Source organism: Nipponia nippon, unplaced genomic scaffold (assembly GCF_047370975.1).
Source record: "Nipponia nippon isolate SJK-2023a ecotype South Korea unplaced genomic scaffold, ASM4737097v1 scaffold_1, whole genome shotgun sequence".
NCBI classification, from domain to species: domain Eukaryota; kingdom Metazoa; phylum Chordata; class Aves; order Pelecaniformes; family Threskiornithidae; genus Nipponia; species Nipponia nippon.
In genome coordinates, this window is record NW_028262290.1 from 147,136,951 (window position 1) to 147,159,399 (window position 22,449).

The 22,449-nt window shown below is 34.6% G+C and overlaps 1 protein-coding gene across 2 annotated transcripts in view; it reads right to left on the bottom strand.

The window, feature by feature from the left end:
• The window catches only part of DNAJC1 (DnaJ heat shock protein family (Hsp40) member C1), a 112,387-nt gene that overhangs the window by 58,063 nt on the left and 31,875 nt on the right, over positions 1-22,449 (bottom strand). For both annotated transcript variants that reach the window (XR_015708746.1, XM_087776578.1), the window contains exons 2-6: positions 16,468-16,569; positions 15,628-15,674; positions 8,935-9,100; positions 7,940-8,037; positions 6,781-6,874 (exon numbers count right to left, since the gene is read on the bottom strand). Coding sequence is in view for 1 of the 2 variants with exons in the window: in XM_087776578.1 (XP_087632704.1) it covers positions 6,781-6,874; positions 7,940-8,037; positions 8,935-9,100; positions 15,628-15,674; positions 16,468-16,569 (507 nt within the window). In the remaining variant the exon portion in view is untranslated. The remainder of the gene's footprint in view (positions 1-6,780; positions 6,875-7,939; positions 8,038-8,934; positions 9,101-15,627; positions 15,675-16,467; positions 16,570-22,449) is intronic.

Consider the following 22,449-nt stretch of genomic DNA (forward strand, 5'->3'; position numbering starts at 1 on the left):
AAAGACACACAAATACAAAGCTTGGAACTGTTCTAACTAAAAGCTCCAGCTTACCTCATCAGAAATATTTTGTTCTCATTTGCAGGAGTTTAAGAAGTTTTCAGAAAAGAACATCAACGTAAATACGTTACTTTACCATCAAAGCAGTAATATGCATGTAGTTAAGCAAAAAGAATAATGAAGAGGGCTAATATATGCTGGTTTATTATACTATGACTTCAAATATACGCCTTCCAAAAAGGAACAGAATGAAAAAAGACTGTATTAGAAACGCAAAATTCTGCTATTAGTATTTCTAAATTGTATCTCAACTGCCATGTATAGGAAGTTCCTCTGATTACCCTGATATTTAACCAAAAGTTTCAAAAAGTGTTGCAGAAGAAAAATAAAATTGACAGACAAACACTTCATTAACATATTTTCAGTATTTTAACCACAATTAAGAACGAAGAATATTGAAAAATTCTTGTATTTCAGTTCCTCTTTATATCAGTATCATCTTGTATCAATAAATTTGAGATTGCCAAGACAAAGCTGCACTTGAGTTACACAGAAATACAGAAATCCTTGATACTGGACTTTTAAGGGTTTTTTTTTCTTTGTTTGTTTGGGAGTTTTGCATTTGGGGTTTTGGTTGGGGGTTTTTTGTGGGGTTTTTGGTTTTTTTAATTTTGTTTTGGTTTGTTTGTTGTTTTTAAATCAACAGATGCAGTATTTATTCAAACTGTACTAATTCTGGAACTAAAAACTTCAGTTCTGAGTAAGACTCAGCCACTCCGGCCTCTCCTTGACTTCTGGGGTGGGTGATGAGGTTTTGTTGGTTTGTTTGCCTTGTGGGTTTTTTTTTTCCCTCCCGTTAATCTTCCTGGCTTTCTGGTCTACCTCAGAAAGACTAGAGATTAGGAGAAATAAGGCAAACATTGGAAACAACTTGCTGTATTGGCCATACGTGAATCTTCATTACACATTTTGTGATAGGATCAGCTTCACATTTTACTTCTCTCGTGAGGGACTGATACAAACAAAATGCATTCCCTCAGAATTTACGGTTACCTGGAGACTTTCCCACAAGCATACTTAAAATCAGTATATTGAAATATTTTTCTTTGCATTAATTCTTTTTAAATCAATCTATAGACTTAAATCTTTGTATGAAGTTCTTCAATGAATTTTTTGTCTTTTTGAGTACAGTGTTCTTCTATAATTTGTACAAAGAACAGAGATAAAAAGGAGTCAAATTAAAATTACCATAATATCCGACCTTCAATTTGCTATTTCTACACAATAAAAATGGCAGGCATTATACCACAGCAAAAACACTCTTTTGATGGGTTTATAGACTAGTAATATCAACGTGTTACGGTAAGAAATAATGTAAAAATAAAAAAAAAAAAGTTAAGCATTATGATTTATATTTCTCTCTAGCATTTTTACATGTTTACTCAAAGGGAAACTAATAAATAAATAGGAATTGTATTACTTCCTCCTTTATAATCAGAAAATAATGTTTCAACCTTGGAATAATACCAGGTGTGGCCAGGCTTTTCAGCTGCATACAGCCTGTGGGCAGTTGAAGCATGGTTCCCAAGCCTCGGACGCACCGGGTGACCAGCAGCAGGCTGTGCTAATGCAGTATCTGCTGGGTATTCCACATCCACACTGGTGAAAGAAAGGCAGCCAGGAGGGGGAACTGAGGCCAATGCTGCAAGGCCTCCCTGGGACCTATTCATACCCCGTGAAGCCTCATACCACAACAGAACAGTACCATTAACTGAGAGCCAGTATCGCCTTGTACACACAAGCAACTCTTAGAGCTACACTCCTCTAATGTGTGTCCTAATGTGGGATATGCAGACATACAGTAGGTGATTTGAAAGAGCAGAAAAAAATTGGCTGCCACAGAACAACAGGCAATTAAAGGCAAATTTCTTTAGTGTCTTACATTTACTTAAAACATTTACTATGCAGGAAAGCACATTTTGTCTCCAAAGCCTCAGATAGTACCTTGTAAGACGCAAATTATTTTTGCTCACTTGCATACACCCAGAACACTTGTTTTACCATCCACTCTCCTCTGACCTGCTTCTAAGCTTCTAATTGACCTCGGGGTCAAGAGCTTCATCCCTACTTTGGTTCTCCCAACAGCTGTGAAATAGCAAGAAACAGAGCAAATGGGCAATCACTCGTGCCACACATCCTGCAATTGCTCGCTCCCCACAACTTATATCAATACTGGTGCTGTACAGTAAGTTGGGACACATCAAAACCCTCTAAAATTGGGAATTAACGAGATATTTAACTTTACTGACTTGGATAAATCCCTTCAAAAAAATCTCTTTTTTAAGGCATACATTATTAAATGCAATAAATTTTACTTCAATCTCACATGATGATTTTACATAAAGTCATATGGGAAGACAAAAACAACCCACATGAATGTTTGATGACCTAATCAAATCTTGCTTAAAAGCTAACTTTGCCAAAGGAGATGCCCTGCTGGCAAAGCCTCTTGAGTTTAATGACACATTGCCAATCCATTTAAGGCCAAAGCTGAACCATCTCTAAACAGGTGTTGAAATGTAATCATGGATTAAAAGAAAACCTGACAGAAAAATGCCAAGAAATTAAACACCTCTGGGTCACTAGTTTGAATCTATTCCAGGCTACTAAATCAGCTACAGTAATTACCATCTGGTAGTCTACATAAAAATAAATTACTGGCCTTTTTGTTTTAATTCACTTCATGCTACACAAAGGTCTTTATAAACAAAAGTTTCAGTTGTAATTGAAAGCTTTGTTGATAATCTCACTAGGTTATACCCAGTGCAACTACGTATCAAGCTTGAACTGCCTTCTCATTACTGGCGAGCCACCCGAAGTTCTTCCAACAGTTCACTGCTAGGGTGTATGCGCTACACCTACACTAGTATGGACAGAAGATAACAGGAAACTCTATTTTCTGAACAAGAATCCATTTCTGTCTGAAACAAACAAAAATGCTTTCTGCTTCACTACACTCAGGCCAACAGCAGGCTCATAATTTAACTAAAAAAAAAAACATTTCCTAGTGCTGACTGGCATTAATGATGTTGGTGTAAAAATAAAGACATTCATTGCTAAGCTTCACCACATCAAGGTGGAGGAAAAGTAGTTGACAGGAACGCTAACGAACACTCCTATCTTCAGTTTTCTGAAGGAAATACTTTGTGAAGAATAATTAACATTTTTAAGAAAGACGACTTTTCTTAAGTTGTATGTCTGCACATCCAAAGAAAAAACTCTAGTCAGCTGTTCTGGGAATAAACTGCAATTGACATATGACTGTTCGCCCACAAAAGAAAAGTACACTTAACACAACTGTCTATTCCGTATTCCATTCACCATTTGAACTGAAATTCTTGCACACTATATTTAGCTGGTTTATTTCTTTGTAAGAACAATTTTCAGTTCCAATAAGCATTTTAATTGAGTTTTGTTTCTTTCCTTTTTTCCTTCTTTTATTTATTTTTTTTTAAACATATAGCCTTCTTCCAGGTCATTCTCATGAAAGAGTAAACTATAAATGACCTTAAAAACAATTTGCATTCTTTTTTTATGTTTTTCTTGAGCCTACATTATAAGAATTAAACTTGGTAATAGTCAATGTAATTTACACTCCACTTAATGTTTCTTTCACACCACAGATATTTGATTTATGATACATTTTATATATTCTTTTCCTTTGGCTTCTTCAAACAAGCTTAAAGATGCTGTTTTCACCCCCAAATTTAACTAAACTAAATGCATAGATATAAAAGCCTATATAGCCTCTCTCAAAATACAATCGTCAACCAGTTTAAAAAAAAACCAATCAGGTTTTAGTTTCTCTCATCCTCCTCTCACCATTTTTCTTCCCGTTTCTTGACATAAAATGCAGACTACGATAAAATGGCATAGGCCATCACAAGGGCATGCAAACAAAGCATTTTTCTTCAGTAAAGGCCCACCTTAATTATTTTAAGTGCCTCCTTCTGAAATCTGACATTTTGAAGGAGGAGGGGAAGTAGGAGAAAGACACTCAATTGGATAAATGAGAGCCAGGCATGGGCAGAAGCTCAGCAACCTGAATCCTGAGACAGAGCTGTTGTAAGTAGAATATTCACATTAACTAATGGGGGGAGAGATGGATGCTAGGTAAAAGCAATCAATACAAGAAGTGGCAAAAAGTTTAAATTGACCTCTCCTTGTGGCTTTTGTTTTATTGGTTTTTGCTGTTTTGGTTTTGGGGGTGAGGTGTTGTTTTTAATAAAGTTGCCTTTGAGGAAGAACTTGTGTACACAGGCAGGTGGTTTTGTTTCCTTAATTTGAGGAAGCAGTTCAGCACTGACAGGGCTTTGAAAAACTCAATGGCAGAAGCAACATTTAATTAAAAGTATTGCTAACTCTTACCCTTTTCTGTCCCAAATGGGGTTCATTTAAATATGGATGCATTTTTAGAAGTTCATCTACAATTGCATTAGTTGCAGATGAATGACGGCAAACTTTGAAAATAACTTGTTGGCTCTTAAATGACTGAAGAAATCATTCAGATTAACTCAATAAACAATTAAAATCTATAGCAGCCATCCTTATATCAACCACTGCTAACACCTTGTTAAACAATCTGCATGCGTAACTAGCACATACAACACTACAGAATATCTGTAGGAGTCTTATCTTCCAGATAAGCTGCCCTAGTGATTCTACTTAAAAAGCCTGAAATACTCTGAAATCTCAAGCCTATGTTAGTGTATTATTGAAGAGAAAAGCACTTATAGTCAAAACAGGATCTCTACCAGGGTATAATCATGTAAGTATAGCTACTTGTTTGTTATATGTTGGTAATCGCAACTATGGCAGAACTTGCTAAAACCTTAAATACAAGCCAAAAAGAGCCCAGAGGTCTCCCTGTCCAGCTAGCTACAACATACAAGGTATCTTTTGCACTGTCATTTCAGAAAACATCTCCAGCATGAGGTCACTGCTGCTCTTATGCTCTTCAGAAGAGGTAATACTTTTTTAAGTGTTGTTCACTAATAAGCTACAGTAATTAATTCCAGGTACCTGAAGTCCTGAATATTCTTGATATTGAAGATTACTTATATTTTATTACATTTTAACTTACATAATCAGCAAGTCATCTTAAACAACAACAAAACAAACCCTGAAGTTAAGCGGTAGTGTAATTTACATATGGGGCAATTTACTCTAGAACCCTGTCTCTTCGCGTCCTCCTTGCTCCAAAGCCTTCCATCTCTGAGTTCTTCTACATTCTGCTTCCCCTGCCACCAAATCCCTGCTTGCTGGTCTCCAATTTTCCATGAGTTATCAGATAGCTGTTTTCTCCACTACCATTATTTTAATGGATTTAAAATCCACAGCAAGAGGTATTGGCTAGGTGCCTACAAAGCGTGAAACATCACTTCCGTTGTATTCGTCTTTTCTGCCTAATCTGACAGACAGAAAAGCTGATTTTTGAACAGAAAATCTGAAGCGTGTTACACTGACTTCTTAACAGACTACCTTAAAATCATAAAAATGATAAAATGACAGCTTAGAAAGATTATAAGAAGTCCTAATTTAAAATTCTTCATGAATCTTACTATATTCTATAATATTCTGCAATTAAGGCAAAAGGGAAAGTACTGTAATTATGAATAAAGTTTCAAAAATGCAGCAACAGCAATTGCTCAACTTAATTCTTTTCCATCTGACTCACCACAGTGTGGAATAAACATCAAATCTTGATTTGGCCGCAACAGTTGATTTAATTACACATCATCATTTTTGCTTTAAAAACTTGCAAAAAGAAAGGTTTCTTTAATAAAATAGCCACACAGTTCTGATGAAACTTTTAAAAGAGGAGGAGATACTAACTTTTGCATCTCTTTGTAGGCAAGGTTAAAGGCTATAAAAATTGATGCTGAAAGACCAGACTTCATTGCATTTATAATTTTTACAAGCCTTTTGCGAACAGATTAGGAATTATGAATTATATGCTTTTTCCAGCTTGAACACAGACAGAAATTGAACATTGATGCTATTTATACTATTTATACTTCAGAATTAATACTCAATATTTTTGTAAACCAAAGTAAAATCTACTTTGCATTCCCTGATCCATATTCATTAGCAGTGACATTAAAAACAAATGGGTGTATTCAAGGGAAATGAAAAGAATGCACATTTGACATTAAAAAAGTTACTCTGATAACTGATCTGACAATACTTACACTGGATGAATATCAGCTAAATTTTACAGTTTATAGTGTTAGATTAAAAAACAAACACAACCATGGGCAAGTCAGCCACATTTATGTTTATAAATTACAACCATACCTTTTTTACTTTACCTTAGTAATTTCAGGTATCAATTTATATTGTCATTATCTAGTGACTCACAAAAAAGCTCACTCAATCAGAAAAAGTAATTTCACTCTTCCCACAAATTTAAATGACATATATCTGCTATGAAAACATAGCATTTACTTATTTGAGATAAAAACACTTTTGTTAACAGATCACTTAAAAGACACTGCTATTCCTTATTAGATGTATGAACTTACAATATTAAATTTGCCTCCAATAATATTTACAATATTAAATTTGCCTCCAAAGACTGATTTTTTTAATATATATATATATATATATGGTATGTGCTTGAGCTACGAAATTCACAAGAACAAGTGCTACACATCTGATTATGCATAATAACACCATCAAGAAAAATAAAGTAATATAACTCAAAATCATTACTATTACCTGGAATAGCTGAGGTAAAGCTTTCACAGTGAGACAGAACCATATTCCCAGCTTGCATGGAAGTAAGTCATGCCACTGTGGTTTGTCCAGTATTCTGCAGTCAAATAAAATTGTAAGTTTTTCATTACTGCCACAGAATCTCAAAGTCAGAACTTTCCCATTATCCTTTATGATGATTAGCACTTGTCAACTCCTATAAAAATGTGTAGCTACATAATAATAAAGATACATTTTGAATATTTAATTCAAAATACCTAACAGCCAAACTTCTAATCATCGCTGTATTTTAATCTCTTAAAAAGGGCCTTTCTTCAAGAAAATAAATTCATAAGCCACACAATCACTTCAGTTTAAAAAAACCCCAAACCAAAAAAAACCCGCAAGCCTCAACCAAATGTTCACAAGTGCTGACAACCAGATATGAAGACTGTAGCATAAACAAAACAATACATAAAAATTAATGTCATTTGCAGTTCACTAGAGCATTACTCACTGATGTCATCAGGAAAGACGACAGGCAGAATGGTCTCTGATCTCCATCCTGCATTGATCCAGTTCATGCCCCTGCTGTGTGAACTATTTAAACCCTTTATTTCTTTCTATGAATCAATAGAAGAAATGGTGGTATCTTTTGGAGTGTCCTGAAAGTCACTATTTCTCTATGTGTTTCTTAAACAATGGTGTTAGAAGCCTTTACCAACACGCTTGGTTTTAAGTTAAGCAGATAAAAAGCATTAAATCAGACAAGCATTAAACCCCATAAAAAGTCCTTGCTTGGTATGGTAATAAACTAAAGCTTAAATAAACTGAAATTTGTTAATTGTAATCAAAGGCAAAAATCTTCAAAGATGGAAGAAGCTGTAAAATCTTCTAAAATCAACTTCTAGAAATAATACCCTTCTATAAGCCAGATGCCATTAATTCAGCCTTAGTCTTTCGATTACTGTTGATCTGCTGAATAAACACCACACACTTGTTTACAAATCAAAACCTGAAAACACATCTACACTGGCACACTTTACATCAGCAATGGCTGTTACTACAAATACAGTTATTTTTCTCATAAAATAGTTCAAAGATGCAAGGAGAAAATGATAGAACTAAATCAGTAGCTGATAAAATATTTTAAAATGCAGAAAACAAGAGAGTTCCTTCCCACCTTTCATTTTTGTCTAGAGCTGCAAGTTTGGCTTCATCTGTACTCCTGCTGCCTGTTTTTTTCTTCTTCTCCCTCTTTTTTCTGCTAAGCAGTTCATCCTTGATGTAGAAAGAACTACGGTTACAGGTTATCATTAACATGTAAACCACAAATGTTACTGGGACTCTTCTGTGAAGGGTAAACAGTAGAGTAGCATTTATGCAAATGTATCTAGGGGTCCTACATGATTAAGTAAAATGATCTATCTTAACAATAACTGTTGCCATGGTATCCAGTCTTTAAACACACATGAAGTCCAGTTCTGTCACTCATGTGTATCTCCATAGCAATCAAAGTTTTCTAAGAGGAGAAAGCATTCAACTTGCCTCCTTTCTCATTCATCAACTTCAATAATGCAGTGGAAAATAAAAAAAGTAAATAGATGCTAATGTATGAATATTTTTCAAGTTATGCTTAGGTTTTTTCCTAGTCTACTAAGTGCAATAGATTTTTATATGACAAAAAATAAAATAATCAAAAAATAATGTGGCTTGTACTGCTTACCAATGCCTATCCTGTTAACAAAAACCCAAAACAAAAAAGCATTTAGCTAAGAACAAAGGCAAAGCAAGTATGACTTTTAAATGAATAAAAACTTATTATTTTTAAACAACATTTAGGAAAACCATAGCCACAACTACAGTAGCATATGATTCTGCGTCAATAGATGATAGAAGAGTTTTTATTCCTCTTCTTCCTTCCAGTTAAAAACCAAAGAACCATCTCTTGCTATTTATTACCAATTCTAGAAAAATTAAGTTGTTTTTAGATTACTGTTTCTGATATGTTGAATATCTCATTCTATAACTATCACCATTTAAAGTATAATCCTTCTAAATTATGAAAAATCCAAATTCAAAACAGGGGAAGTGGTAGAGATCCCTATAATATGCGAACTTCTGCAGGAAATTCAATACTAATAATTGAAGCAAGTTTGATTTATTACCAATACTTACCAGCTGTTTTTCCAGGTAGATTGACCAAACCACAGCATAATGACCCACTGTGAGTATAATGAACAAGAGTAATGCCAGCTCAGCATTGCTCATTTTTCTCACCCGCCTGTAGTAGAATACAGGCTGTCGCCAATCTGGTAGTCCATTGATCAGAATATCATCATACCTACAGTAGCAAATATAACAGGCTTTCATGGAGAGCTAAAAATGAAATAAGCCAAACCATCCAATTATAAAACAAAACAAATGATAACCCACAGACCACTTGAATAATACACACACAAAAGATCATTTAGTAATTTTTTTTTTTTTTTTTATAGAGCAATGCCTTGTTTTGTCAGCTGCTAGGCTTGCATCTGGAAACAAACAGAATCCAGAACCAAATGCTGGGGAAACGTATCTCGTCTTTTGCACAAAAAAAAAAAAAAAAAAAAAGTAATTTGATTGCTCCTGCAACAGCCCCCCGCCCACCCCCCAGTTCATTCACTTCTGAAATAACAGACTTCTAGAAATGTAAATGTGTTCTACCTGCCCAGTAATCAGTGGGCAGGTCTCCACGACAGAAGCAAATAACAAACCACAAACTACTAAATAGGTAGCAAAGAACAAAAGTCTCAAACACTAGGAACCTTTTATGCTTTTACAAATTAAAAGCACAAGTGCTGGGGGGAGGGGAGAGGTATCTTTGCTTTTGTTTTGTCCTTCAGTAGCACGATATCCATTAGGTAAAAATGCTGCCAGACTTAACATCCATTCTGTGTCAGATATGAATTTAAGTTAAAGGCTTGATTTTGACGTTAGAACACGAAGTTCACCACAGCTAGACGATTTTGATTTTCTATTTGAAAAGCTGTCTCCAAAATCAATCTATTTTAAAACTGTTTAATTTTACTAACACTACTGACTGTACAGAAACCATTTTATGACAATTTGTCAGTTTTTCTTCACACAAATGTGTTGAAATATCTTCGTATGCCTGGGGTCTTTTATTTACAGTATGTTATCACCAATTTAAAAATAAACAAGCTACAGTCATGCAAAACAGATTTTTCTATTTGTTAACTTTTCAGAGTAAAGTTTCAACAAAAATCTCTACAGTAAACTCAAAAACCTGTATGTTCAAGATGCACAACCTGTTAATCTTAAATTGAACACAACTCATTACATATTCTAATCACACCGTTTCCAGAATTAAATCTGCACTGAAAGGCCTAATTTGGTGCAACACATTGACCAAAATATTTTAATTAAAAATATTCTGAGTTAGGCGCAGGCCTAATTACAGGAATAGAAATAGGGCCTATATTGTCATGCAGGTCAGTAGAACTCAGTAGTAGGTTTTTCTCAAGTAAATTGACCGATCCAGGAATAATAGCGCAGCTGCTAAACTGCCAGTCTTGACATGTAAATCAATTTAAATGCAACAACTGCACTAGCTACTTTGATAGTTATTAAATTGATACCTTGGAGATGTACTAAAAAAAATCTCCATGAGCAAATTCATTTTTTTAAGCAGAAAAAGAGGCAATGGTTTTCAATTATAAAAATATACTTTAATTCAGTGCATCTAGAAAAGCTCACTTCTGATAAAACATTTGTTCGAGTTGGCACTGTTATTTCTATGCAAAAGATTTAACACCTCAAGATTCTGCAGCGTTCTGAATGCTACCAGAAGTAAGAATTTTGTAATATGAATTTATCTTCCATGCCAATTATGAAAATCCTAAGATTAATAGCCATTAATGTAAAATTTGAAGTAATAACTTTTTTCCTTTCCCAGTAAGTCAGAACGAATTAACTACATATGCCTTAACATAAACTCTGTTCAGAAAAATTGTTTAGGACATTATTTCAAAACTAAAACTTCTACTTAACTTTTTGTGTAAGAATTAAGTAGAAGTTTTAGCATTTAAAAAATAATAATGCATTTGCTAAACATTTTATTGTTAGAATACAAGAAAATATTTTACAAACAAAACTATTTTTAAAACAAATTAGGTTGATAACAAGATTTCACAAAAGATGCCCTTCCTTTTAAAGCTTCAGAGAAATATATGTAGAATCAAGACAGATTTTTTTTTAATACTACTATAAATTTATTAAGCATTTGCCTTTCTTATACAATAAGGCTTGTTAATTGACGTACTGAAAATGTGGCTACTGATTAAATAAGGTCCATATATGCTAATGGTAACAATACAGTAATACGTGAAACAAGATTGCAAACTAACGTTTGGCAACCACTTTCTATTATAAATTATCTGTTAAGAAAAAATAAATTAAGACAGCAGAGTCTCTTGCATTAAACACTTTAAACAGCACTCTGTATTTACTAGGCTATGTCCGCTGTTCTGAACAACAGTCTCCAAGGATTAAGTCTCAGAATCAATGCTCTATTGATTTTACTATCAATGAGCATTATGGCTCACACGACTGGCCATTTTAAGGGAAGATAGCTTCTATTATAACCCACTTTTTAGAATATATACTGTTAAAAGATAAATCACTGCTTTCAATAGTAATTAAGCTCTGTATTTGAAAAATAAAGATATCAATGATTTTTAGGTTTTCAACTGGAGAATGATCCTACTGAAACTCAGAAGCTTCCCATAATTTTTAAATCTTGATTTCCAAATTTAGGATGTGGTTTAATTAAAAGCAAGTTTCTCATTAAAGAATTTCTTTACAGAAGCCTATATTAACTATGAAAGATAGTTGGTTAATCCATGTGCATCAAGAACTACATTCAAAATTCAATTACAAAGCATTCTTCTTTCCACAACCTATATTAATTGTTACTCTATGTAAAAAAAAAAAAAATCAAGCTGAAAAGGAAAAATACATCTGCAGTATTTTTTCCTCAAACATATGTACACAGAATGCAGCAAATCTTTGACATATGAGTATGCCTGCCAGTTGTCTCTGAAGTGTAGCAGTCAGCAAGCTAAAAAAACCCCAAAGCACCAGTACAGAAACAAAAAGACAAAAAAATCCCCATTTATAACTTAAGTTGAATCTTTATTTTAAAAATCAGGATTCTACACAAGACTTGTTAGTCTTGTACTAACAAGTAACCAATTGCAAGATTATTAAAATTTAATTCTTCTGTGAAGTTTCATGAAATAGTTTTTAGAGCTCTTTGTAGAATCAATTACATTGCAAGAAAAAAAAATCCATTAACTGTAGTAGCTAATTACAGTATCATCTATTTTAATATAATTATAATTTACTCTTCCCTTTAAGAGAGCCACTGCCTTTCATATTTCAAATAATTTCAGAGATCTGATATAGTTTATATACTATAAACTTGAACTAATGAGATCTATTCTGAACTATGGGAAGACTGCACTGGCATTTTTTATTTTGGGGGCCCTTTTTTCCTCAAGCTGTCAAAGACATCCAGTGCAACGTCAGCCAGAACAATTTATACCTATGAATACAGACATTTAATTATAATGAGAGCTAAGATAAACATCTTTCTTACTCTAAACAAGTATATCTTGATTCCTTTGCAAATGCTTCCTGTAATCAAGCCTACATTGTTACAGAGGATAGGCCTGGTAGGTAAAAAAAGCTCCTTAATGTGGTAACAAACAATGAAATTAAAATCCAAGATATTTGCCTAATTACAATTAATAGAAGTGTGTAAAACTATCTACTTTTTCATGAATTAAAAATAATCAAAGACTAATAAAATTTATCATCGTCAAGTTGTTTTACCAATGCCCTAAAGTAAAGCGTATTTCAAGAAATGCACCTATCTACATACCCTAAAGATAAACTTTTCTGTAGAATTTCACACACTCTGCAGTGTGTATACAAAACATAAAATATTATGTTCTGCTGTCTGTATGTTTAATTTAATGTTAAACACTGCTACATTAAACAATGCTGCATGTATGTTTAATGATAGACAATTAGAATGTTTTGATTATGTATCAAAGTGTGTAAGAGAAAAGTACTAACACAGTAATATTACTGTATTCTGTAGTACTACTAATAATATTAGTATACTCAACAAGCAACTATGTAACTTTCTCAAAAACACAAACCACTTTTTAAGTCCTGTACTGTAATTGTCAGTAGAGGAACTATAATATTTTAAGAAAGGCTTCTGCCATCAGACAAAAATAAAAATTCACTGAGAAATATGACAATACAAAGGTTTTAGAAGAATAATTACATATAGCTGGCCAACAGATCTGTCTTTTTAGAAAGCTGTTTCTGTACACGCGCACAAACAATTAACACCTCTGATGTTCACCAAGACGTGGAGGAAGCCTGTAATTAGACCCAGTTTTATTGTTTCAAAATGAGTTAATCACTCACTCATACAGTGCAGGACCTTATTCCTGCCTTTAGTGGTTCCACTCTGCACACATACCAGGACCAAGGCTGGATTACACCACTTTTGAGATGAGCAGTAAGAGGCAGGTACAGCTGACTTCGCTGTGCAGAAGCAGAAGCCTGAAGCTCACTCTTCTGGAGGTAGTGTAATCCCATGCCCCAAACCATTTAGGTGTCCAGTTGTGAAGGGATTCCCAGCTCAACTGACAGAATTCCTCGCCAACTAATTTGTGAGAAATGGAGCTAATTTCCATCTCATCCCATCAGGTCTTTGAGTTACTTTAGAAATAAAAACTGCCACACTGCCCAGGGCGAGGCAGGGCAGGGCGGGGGGGACACGGGGCGGAACCACAAAAACACCACACATCTGGCAGAGAACTTTATTACAGCAGACCCAAATAGGTGTGTCTGGAATCAGCATAAAACTGAGTTGATAAGCCCTGAGAGACAAAGGGTGCAGCACAGCTTCTCACCAGTGCATGGGCATGACAGTAAACTTTGAGCCTCTTCCACTAGCTCCAGCACCTCAGACAATGCATAGCCAAATATCAACATCTAAAGTAGGAAGATCCCAAAAAGCAACAACTCTCCCCTTTCCTTCACCATAGGCTTGCAAGAAACCCATGAGTTACCTTACAACAGAACAATATTACAGGGGGAGCAGCTCCCAGCACACTTACTGAAGACCTGTTTTAAAGACATGCTACAACATTGCCTTACAGGATACAGGACAGACCACACTCCGTTTACAAGCTCAACTGAGAGTTTATCATTAGGCTGTGTAATAACTCTGATCAATAAAGATTTTCTCAAACCAATGAGACCATATAGCTCTGCTACTCTACATGTTATTTCTAAACTCTGCATATTATTTCCGGAAAATTCTCTGAAGGTAAACACTATTTAACTCACTACATTTCTATTTAATCAACTATAGAGGTAATATCAACCAGACATCCACACCCTGCAAGAAAAATACGACATTGTCTATGTACAAAATAAGTTATTGACAACGAAATCAATCTAAGCTGGAACAATCTACTGCTGCTTTAACTTCTCCTTTGTAATTACTGTGCTGCACTAATTAACAATAGTCTCACAAGTTGGGTAAGTTAGTCACATTTGTAATGTATACAAGGCTTAAAAACATAATTTTTACAAGCTACTGCATCATGGTTCCATGCAAAAAGCTGTTGTTACAGCTGCAAGGAAATTCCTAGAAGTTCCGTGCTGGAACTAAGCTCCAGAGAGTCAATATCACAAAGTGCATGTAAACAATGTTATAAACAAACAGGTGGTAAAATTTTGGGGATAACTCACTTTTCAAGTGGCCTGAAACCACTTAACTAACAATTTTTTTAAACTTTCCTTGAGTAGAACTTCACAATGAAATTCTCTTGTGAGAGGTGAAACTAAAAAGAAAAAAATTTTTCCAAAAGTACCTCTATGAAGTACATTTTCATGACACTTCAAGAGAGGATTATCAAAAAGTAGATAATCTGTACTATAAAACCTGGACTCCTGCCAAGACATCCACAAAGCCAAAAACCCTTCAAGAAATGTCTTGTGAAGCCCTGTTTAAAGATTTGTAAGACGGAAGATGATTTACTAAAACTCCAACCCAAAAGTAAAACTCCTTCAGCATCCCAGTTTTCCTGATAATCATTAGTTTAAATGTTCATTTGCTTAAAAGGGGGGGAGTTCAAAACAGTTTTCCAGAAAGCAGATCAGCCCCAGGTTTTCAGTTCTTAATCCTATCTTCTTCAGGCACTGCTGGACCTGCTCCTGAAGCAGCAAGGACAACTACCATTTATTTTTTTTAAAAAAAATGTGCTATGTACATCAAAGTTTACAGTATTATAAATAATACATCTGAAAGAAAAACAATTAACTAAGCAGCAGGAAACAATGTTGAAGAAGACATAAACTGGAAATAATCCTTAAATATCATGCAACAAACCTTTTACTGATATAGTAAGATATGACTGACAGCTGAATCAGTGGCCTACATTTCAACCACAGCCTTAATAAAAAATCAATGATAATTGACACAACTCAGCAAAAAGTGAGCTTAAAAGTTAAGTGTTAAAAAAATTGCTCCAAATAACATCTAGCTTTTCAGGTTCTTTCAAATACTAGTTTTAAAGATTAACCAGTATATCACACAAAAATACACACCAGCTTCCCCTTTAAGCCACATACAATCTTTAATTAAACAGCTATATAGGAATTACAAACAAATTATGCAAAAAAAAATCATCTGAAGAGTTACAATTAAGTCAAATAGAACTTCAATATATCACTGGCATGAATGCTATATTTAAGAACCTGTGCAAATTAACTCACCTCTGCCTCCTTTCTTCATCCTTTAAAACCTCATAGATGGCCACCAACTAAAACAAAAACAGAACAAGAAAAAAACCACACAAAAGAGTTTACTTTAGGATTGAGTTTATAAAGTCTGAATAGTAGTATCATATCTTACATTTGCCAACTAATGCCATTTTTCACTTTTCCCTACAACAGGAAGAAGCAACTCTGTGTGCAAAAGAAACAGTGACATATTCATATACAAAGTATCATCCGATACACAAACAAGCAACTCCTACAAAAGACTTTTTTTTCCCCTCCTCACACCTGTCAGACTGAGTCTTGTCTCAGTTACACCTTAAAAATAAAAGGTATCATTTGTTTCATCCTAAAGATCTTACTGAAATTAAGTAGCCTGTATTTAGTCATCAGAAGTATATTTTTAAAGGTAGAGCTAATTACAACAGTCTTGTGGTTTCACTCTGTAAAGATTCAAAAGGCGAAAAATTCAAAAATTAAAATTAATTATTTTCATTAAATTATGCCTACATATGACTTGCATTGAGAACTGATCCGAAATTTTCCCTAGTGCTTTTATAAACAGTCTCACATAAAGTGCAAAACGTATTTTCCTCCTAAGAGTATAAGTATTATGTTCAAATTATTTTTAATATACAGGTAAATACTAAATCTGTGTTATTCAACCTGTTAATTACAAAAAAGTGTACTTGTTTTTAATCTAGCTACATCAGGAAAAATGTAATTCAATGTCCAACTTAGTCATTTCAAAGGCGTACCATTGTTCTTACTAAAACGACATCATCATAAAAAATTTCTCTTTTCCCTAAAACTTTTATTGCTACACATTGCACTTACTTGCCTAAACTGTGTTTCTGCATTTTCATCTTTATTCTTGTCTGGGTGTAAAATTAGTGAAAGCTTTCGATATGCTTTCCGAATGTCTGCAGACGAAGCATCCTGAAAAAGAAAAACAAAGCAAACTGTCAGAAAGTAATTCCCAGAACTTTGTCAAGACCTGAAGACAGCCAACCAAGTGCGGGAACTAAGGCAACGTAATCTGAGATGTCTAACAACCAAACCACGCAACTAGCCTAGCCTAAATGGCTGAACAGTCACTCAGTCCAATTCATCTTTCATCTTAACTTCCTTCATTACCATACATCCATTACAATGATATTTGCCAAAACTTCCAAATGCTTGCTTAAAAACTAACCTGGGCACCTTCTGCACCATTTAAAAGTTCAAATAAAAACTGAAGATATGCAGATGCGATAATTTTCAAGACAGACATAATTTCAGCAAATTGTCACGCTCAGTTTCCCAAACTGAGGACTTGCTATGAACTCTTCCCTTATTAATATTTACATGTAATTCACCACTAATAGGACTTCCATTCAACTTCAGCTTCACCATGTCTAAAGAACTGTATTTTTCTAAAGTAGCTTCAAATTGCAGTCTTGAAGCTATACAGTAGCACTGACATCAATCTATACCTTAACCATTATAAGAATTGCACACATTTTGGGAGAAAAAAAAAACTCAGAATGTAAAATGCATCAATGATATACCAACTTAGCTGCACAATGCACGAATTTCTGAATTAATTACTGCTATTTAGTACATGCTATAAAGATATCCAGAAATGGAAGATTTCAAGAGCTGTATTATATAGTATATAGGTGTTACACTCACCAGAAGATCCACAAAGCATCGCATTTAAACAGAACTCCTTGCATTCTATTACTAACATGTCCAAGACAACATTTTAGAAATCAACTGTTTATCTGACAATTTTTATTTCTTGATTTTATATATATTGTTCCCCAGTATATTCTCTCTCTCAAAATTACAGTGTCAATAGGGATTAGAAAACACCAAAACCCAGATCTGAATTAGCTGTGAAAGGAACAGAGCTGAAATAAGATAATAATTAATGCAATACTATAATTAGTCTGTCAGGCTTTTTATTACAAATCATTATTTTCATTTTAAAATTTTCAGTTTTATAACATGAGGTTATAATAATGCTGTATACAAGTTTGGTCCAGGAGTGAATATTGGAGAAAGACTGGAGGAGGAGAAGGGGAAAAGGATAAAGCGGGGGGAAAATGCAGAATTTGAGAAAATTCAGCTTTGAAATTATATTTTAAGGAAGCTGGTATTATCCCCTAATGCAAGACCAATGTTTCCATAGTCTCTTGTCTGTCAAAGGAAGGTGCTTTTATTACTCACAGGGAAGATTTCTCCCGAAAAGACCGCATATGCTTTTTTTCATTTTTAAATTTTCCAACAGCTAATTCTAAGGCATGTGCACACCAAAGCAGAATTCCTCTGGTTAAGTACCAGCTTGCTTCCTGCCAATGAGTTGTTTCATATTGCCATTGTTTTACAGGTTTATTTTTAACTCTTGGTTAAGGGGAAGGAAGAGACAGTGACTAAATATCTATTCTAAGCACAAAGAAACATTAAATTCTTGAGATGTAGACTTAATAGAATTATACGAAATAAATGTGAAAATGCAGAGTAAATAATTTTTTTAAAAAATTAGGGATTGAGACCATGATAACGTCAAGAAATTACTACCTCCAGACTGTGTATTTGGGATAAACCACAGCTTATTCCTTCTCAACCACACATTTAGATGTGCTTGGTATTATTTTTGGAACACTCCCAATGAACAGTTAAAACCTGATCAAAGCATATTAAAGAGCTGTCCCACAGTATTTTTCCAATTACTTTGAAAAACAAACAAGTAAAAAACAGGTACGGTGTTTTCAGTTGTATCTGAACAATTTAAACTTCAGTTTTCTTTGGGAGCAGCACAATTATTTGTGTAAAAGGTCAGGACAAAAGGTAGTTTATCTGGTTCAGCTTAAGCAAAGCAAGAGATCCCAAGTCAACTCTGAAGGAATAAAGTTGCTTAAATATTTATGTCACTTCACCTTAATAAGTTGAAACAAAAACTTACAAATTTACAAAACCAGATTGTTCATCTTAGTTACCAGAAATAATTTAGAGATTGTTTTGTTTCCCCTCATCTACCAACCCAGTCGGCCACTTCATAAACAATGTGGGCTTGTCTTCAAAACAAAATATAATATTTCGACACTACTATAGCAAATAAAAATCAGGAAATAGTTTACTGGCCATGGTTTTAGCTAAACCATGAAAGTGATCTTTATGCACCTATCAGCTAATTGTAATTAAGCCCCTAAAAGGTTGAAAAGGGGACAATAATACCAATAAGTAATTAAATATGGGATGTTGCTGTAAATGATTTAATTACAACTGGTCCACATAAATTTCTAAAGCGACAGTAAGTCTGCCTGCTAACCAATTCGTCACAATACTGTCAAACACAACACAGGAAAATGTTGTATGTTCCAAACATTTTGCTAATTAATGCTACCTACAGGTATTAGGAATTTTCAGGCAAGGTTCCAGATCCTCTAAGAGCTGCCCTGAACAAAAGCGGTCGGTTTTTGAGAAAAGCCTCTCATCACTACAGAACTTCCTAGCAGTGTATGACCCTAAATAAGCTACTAATAAAGAAACATACTGAAGTCAGCTGTTCTAAGAGACTTTCATTTATAGCTAACTGACTCCACTGGCCACCTTCAGCAACATTTCCATAAAGGCTGAGCAACAAAACACTGAGTTAAGAGTCAGTGTTTTCTACAGACTAAGATATTATTTTACATATTAGGGCAGAAGTCCAAAGATTAGAGAGAGAAAACCATGACCACACTAAGGTTTTGTTTGTTTTAAAGAAAAGGTCAGAAGACATGTTGGATGGCTTCATTTACAATTCAGAAACCTCAATCTCAGTTACCTTTAACGAGGGAAAAATAAAAATCTGTATAGGCATATCAGTTAATAGCAGGAGCCGGTGATGTTACAGACAGCTAGTACATTCAGTGATTTCTCCAACACTGTGCTTCAGGATGGCAAGTTTTGCCACCAATTAAGGCAAATGAGCCTGTCACACTGTCTCCCTCATGTGGATACAAACATCAAAAGCATCACCCTATTTCTTGATAACTATCTTTTCAAAGCAATATTGTCCCATCATACTTCCAAGGTTGAACATCTCTTTACACACCCATCTCCAGTTAACGGATCTTACAAATTGAGAACTACTCTCACTGCAACAACAGCACACACTTCCACGTGCAGCATCTCAGTCCACTTTCATATGAGTCACTGCTGTTCAGGCGGAAAAAAGGCAATACTCCATCACGTGTATTTTGAAAAATAAAGCATAATATAAGCACTTATACTAAAAGATAATGCAAAATGAATGCTCTAAGCTAAAATAAAAACTGCTCACCCATCAGCTGCATAGCTGGAAAAAATGCACATAGTAGACAAGTCAATGAGGAAAAGGTGTTTTGTGCTAGAATTAGTTCTCAGACATACCAAACTGCAAGTCTATATTTAGATAGGCCACAGTTTGGCCTCTTATGCATGCAAATATGCAAGTAATTGTGTGGGAATTTTTTAACTGCTAACACTTTATTGAACAAGCAGAGTGTCCATGTGTCTGGTTACATGACCTATAAGTAGAAGTTAAAAGTTCAATCTTTTACACTTTTTCGCTTAATCCCTTACACTACAAACAAGTAGTTTAGCACACAAACAAAATAACCATTTGAAGGAATCAACAGGATGTCAAAAGTTAAACACATTTCTTAAGGTACTCTGTTGGAATTTTTGTCTAAAGGGTGATACACATCAGATTCCCGGGGGGGGGGGGGGGGGGGGTGCGGCGGGGGGAGAGAAGAAATATTCTTCTCGCGATTTATGTCATTTACTTTTGGCAGCTTGTTCAATTCAGGCAATGAAAAACACATTACTAAATTTTATTTTACTCAGCATCATTTTCATATTCTTTAGTATTACCAAGAAAAGTTCTATCATTAGACTACAAATACATAAGGAGAAACAAAGAAAGGATTTTTTTCACAACACAAAAAAATAACTTATCTAAATAGGCATTTGCTTTCCTTTTTTTTAAATTAAATTCTTGCTGAAAATACACAAAATTTCAAATCTGATCTCCTCTGTCTTTACAAATTCAGACTCCCACCTACAGAGTTCACTTCCACCTTTACAATAAATAGGAAAACTGGTGTATTACAGTACAAGTATATTAATCCATTGCTTTCTATTCCTAATGTAACTATGATTACTAATGAAGCTAAAAAAATGCCTCATTGTGGTCCCAAGACAATTCTTGGTGAACACATAACATATCAGATATTGCCATAGGCAAACAGTGATTAGGTCAAGGGGAAAAAATAATCAATGCCTACATAGTTTTCACTTACCAACATATACAATTCAAAACCTAAATTGTTCCCTTGAGTGCAATGCAGTTATACAACAAGACTTAGTTACTTACAATTTAGCAAGTGCTTCTAAAGCAGTAAATGCGCTCAATTCATCTTGGGTTTTAAATATGCCTGCCGATGTCTTCAAATAGGTGGCATTATCTTTATTAGCAATGGGAAGGCATGTGGTCCAGAGGACCAAGTATGTGGATAGAAATCACATTTTTATTCACTTGCAGTTTGTCCGATCACTTGTTAATGGGTGAAAAAACACTCTTGTGTTTGAGTATTTTTTTTTTAATTCAAGAGCAATTCAAATGTATATGGTTTCTTCAACAAAATATCCCATTCAGAATTTTTGTGTAGAAGGGGTATATTAACTACTTTCCTTTGGTAACCATCAGGTATACAAGTTGAAGCAGAATGGTGCAGAAAAAGAAACAAAAGGTAAGCTTTGTAAATTCACAATCACATATTTTTCTTCTGTGATTTGAATCTGCAGGATGCACAGGCTGTCCCACAAAAATTCACAAAACAAGCAGGGGCAGATAACTGGACAGAAGCTGCAACTGTCTGTTAAACATTGTGTCAACATTGCTACTTCCTACCTGGTCGTTTTCATGTGAAGTCCACAGAAAACTAATATCCATAAGTGTCAGAGACCAAACAAACATGACTGTAGGCCAACCATTAAATATCCACAATCCTCATTCCTGGAGCAACATCAAGGAACACAGTGTGACCCCTCTTAAGTGTCTCATTCTCATGGAGACGGAACAGCAACCACTGTTGCTCCACAACCCTTCTCTAGGTCATTCTTAGGACGGAAACCGTGTAGCTGTGACCCTTCTTCCAACCCGATTCTCACCCCCACTTTGGTTTAGTGTAGGCTGACACATACCTTTTCAACTCACTTGAGGGGCATTCTTACTCTGGAAGCTTACCACCAAAACTATAATTCAATGGCTTGCATTCGCTCTCAACTTTGTACCTTTTCTTTTTTTAAAAAAAAAAGAATTTAAAAAAAGTAAATGAGACTCTTAGAAACAAACAAAAAAATTCCCACTATCAGTACCAATAGCCTTAAATGTCACAATACCTATCTTCTGTGCACAATCACAAGCATCCGTTTCCTCAAACACCTTTTTGGAAAGTCATTTCCCTTTAAAAAAAAAATAAATAAATCACACCTGCAGACATACCCATATCTAACATGGTTGCTTCTCTAACAGCAGCAACAGCACAAGACTAGGAAATAAATGAATCTTCACCCATATTAAACTTGATTAAAATACCACTCCCATTATTTGCTTCACGTGCATCTACTGCAACCTGGTCCTAATTTAAGCTCCCATGACCACATTAGTTCCAAGAAGTACACCTGAGTTTGCCAAGTTTGCACTTGGAAAAACATCTATGAGGGAAATAAGAGTCCTGTAGCAAATTCCAGAGGTGGGAAGGACCTGCTGGCAATCCTGAATATAACTCTAGGAAAGAAAAGCAA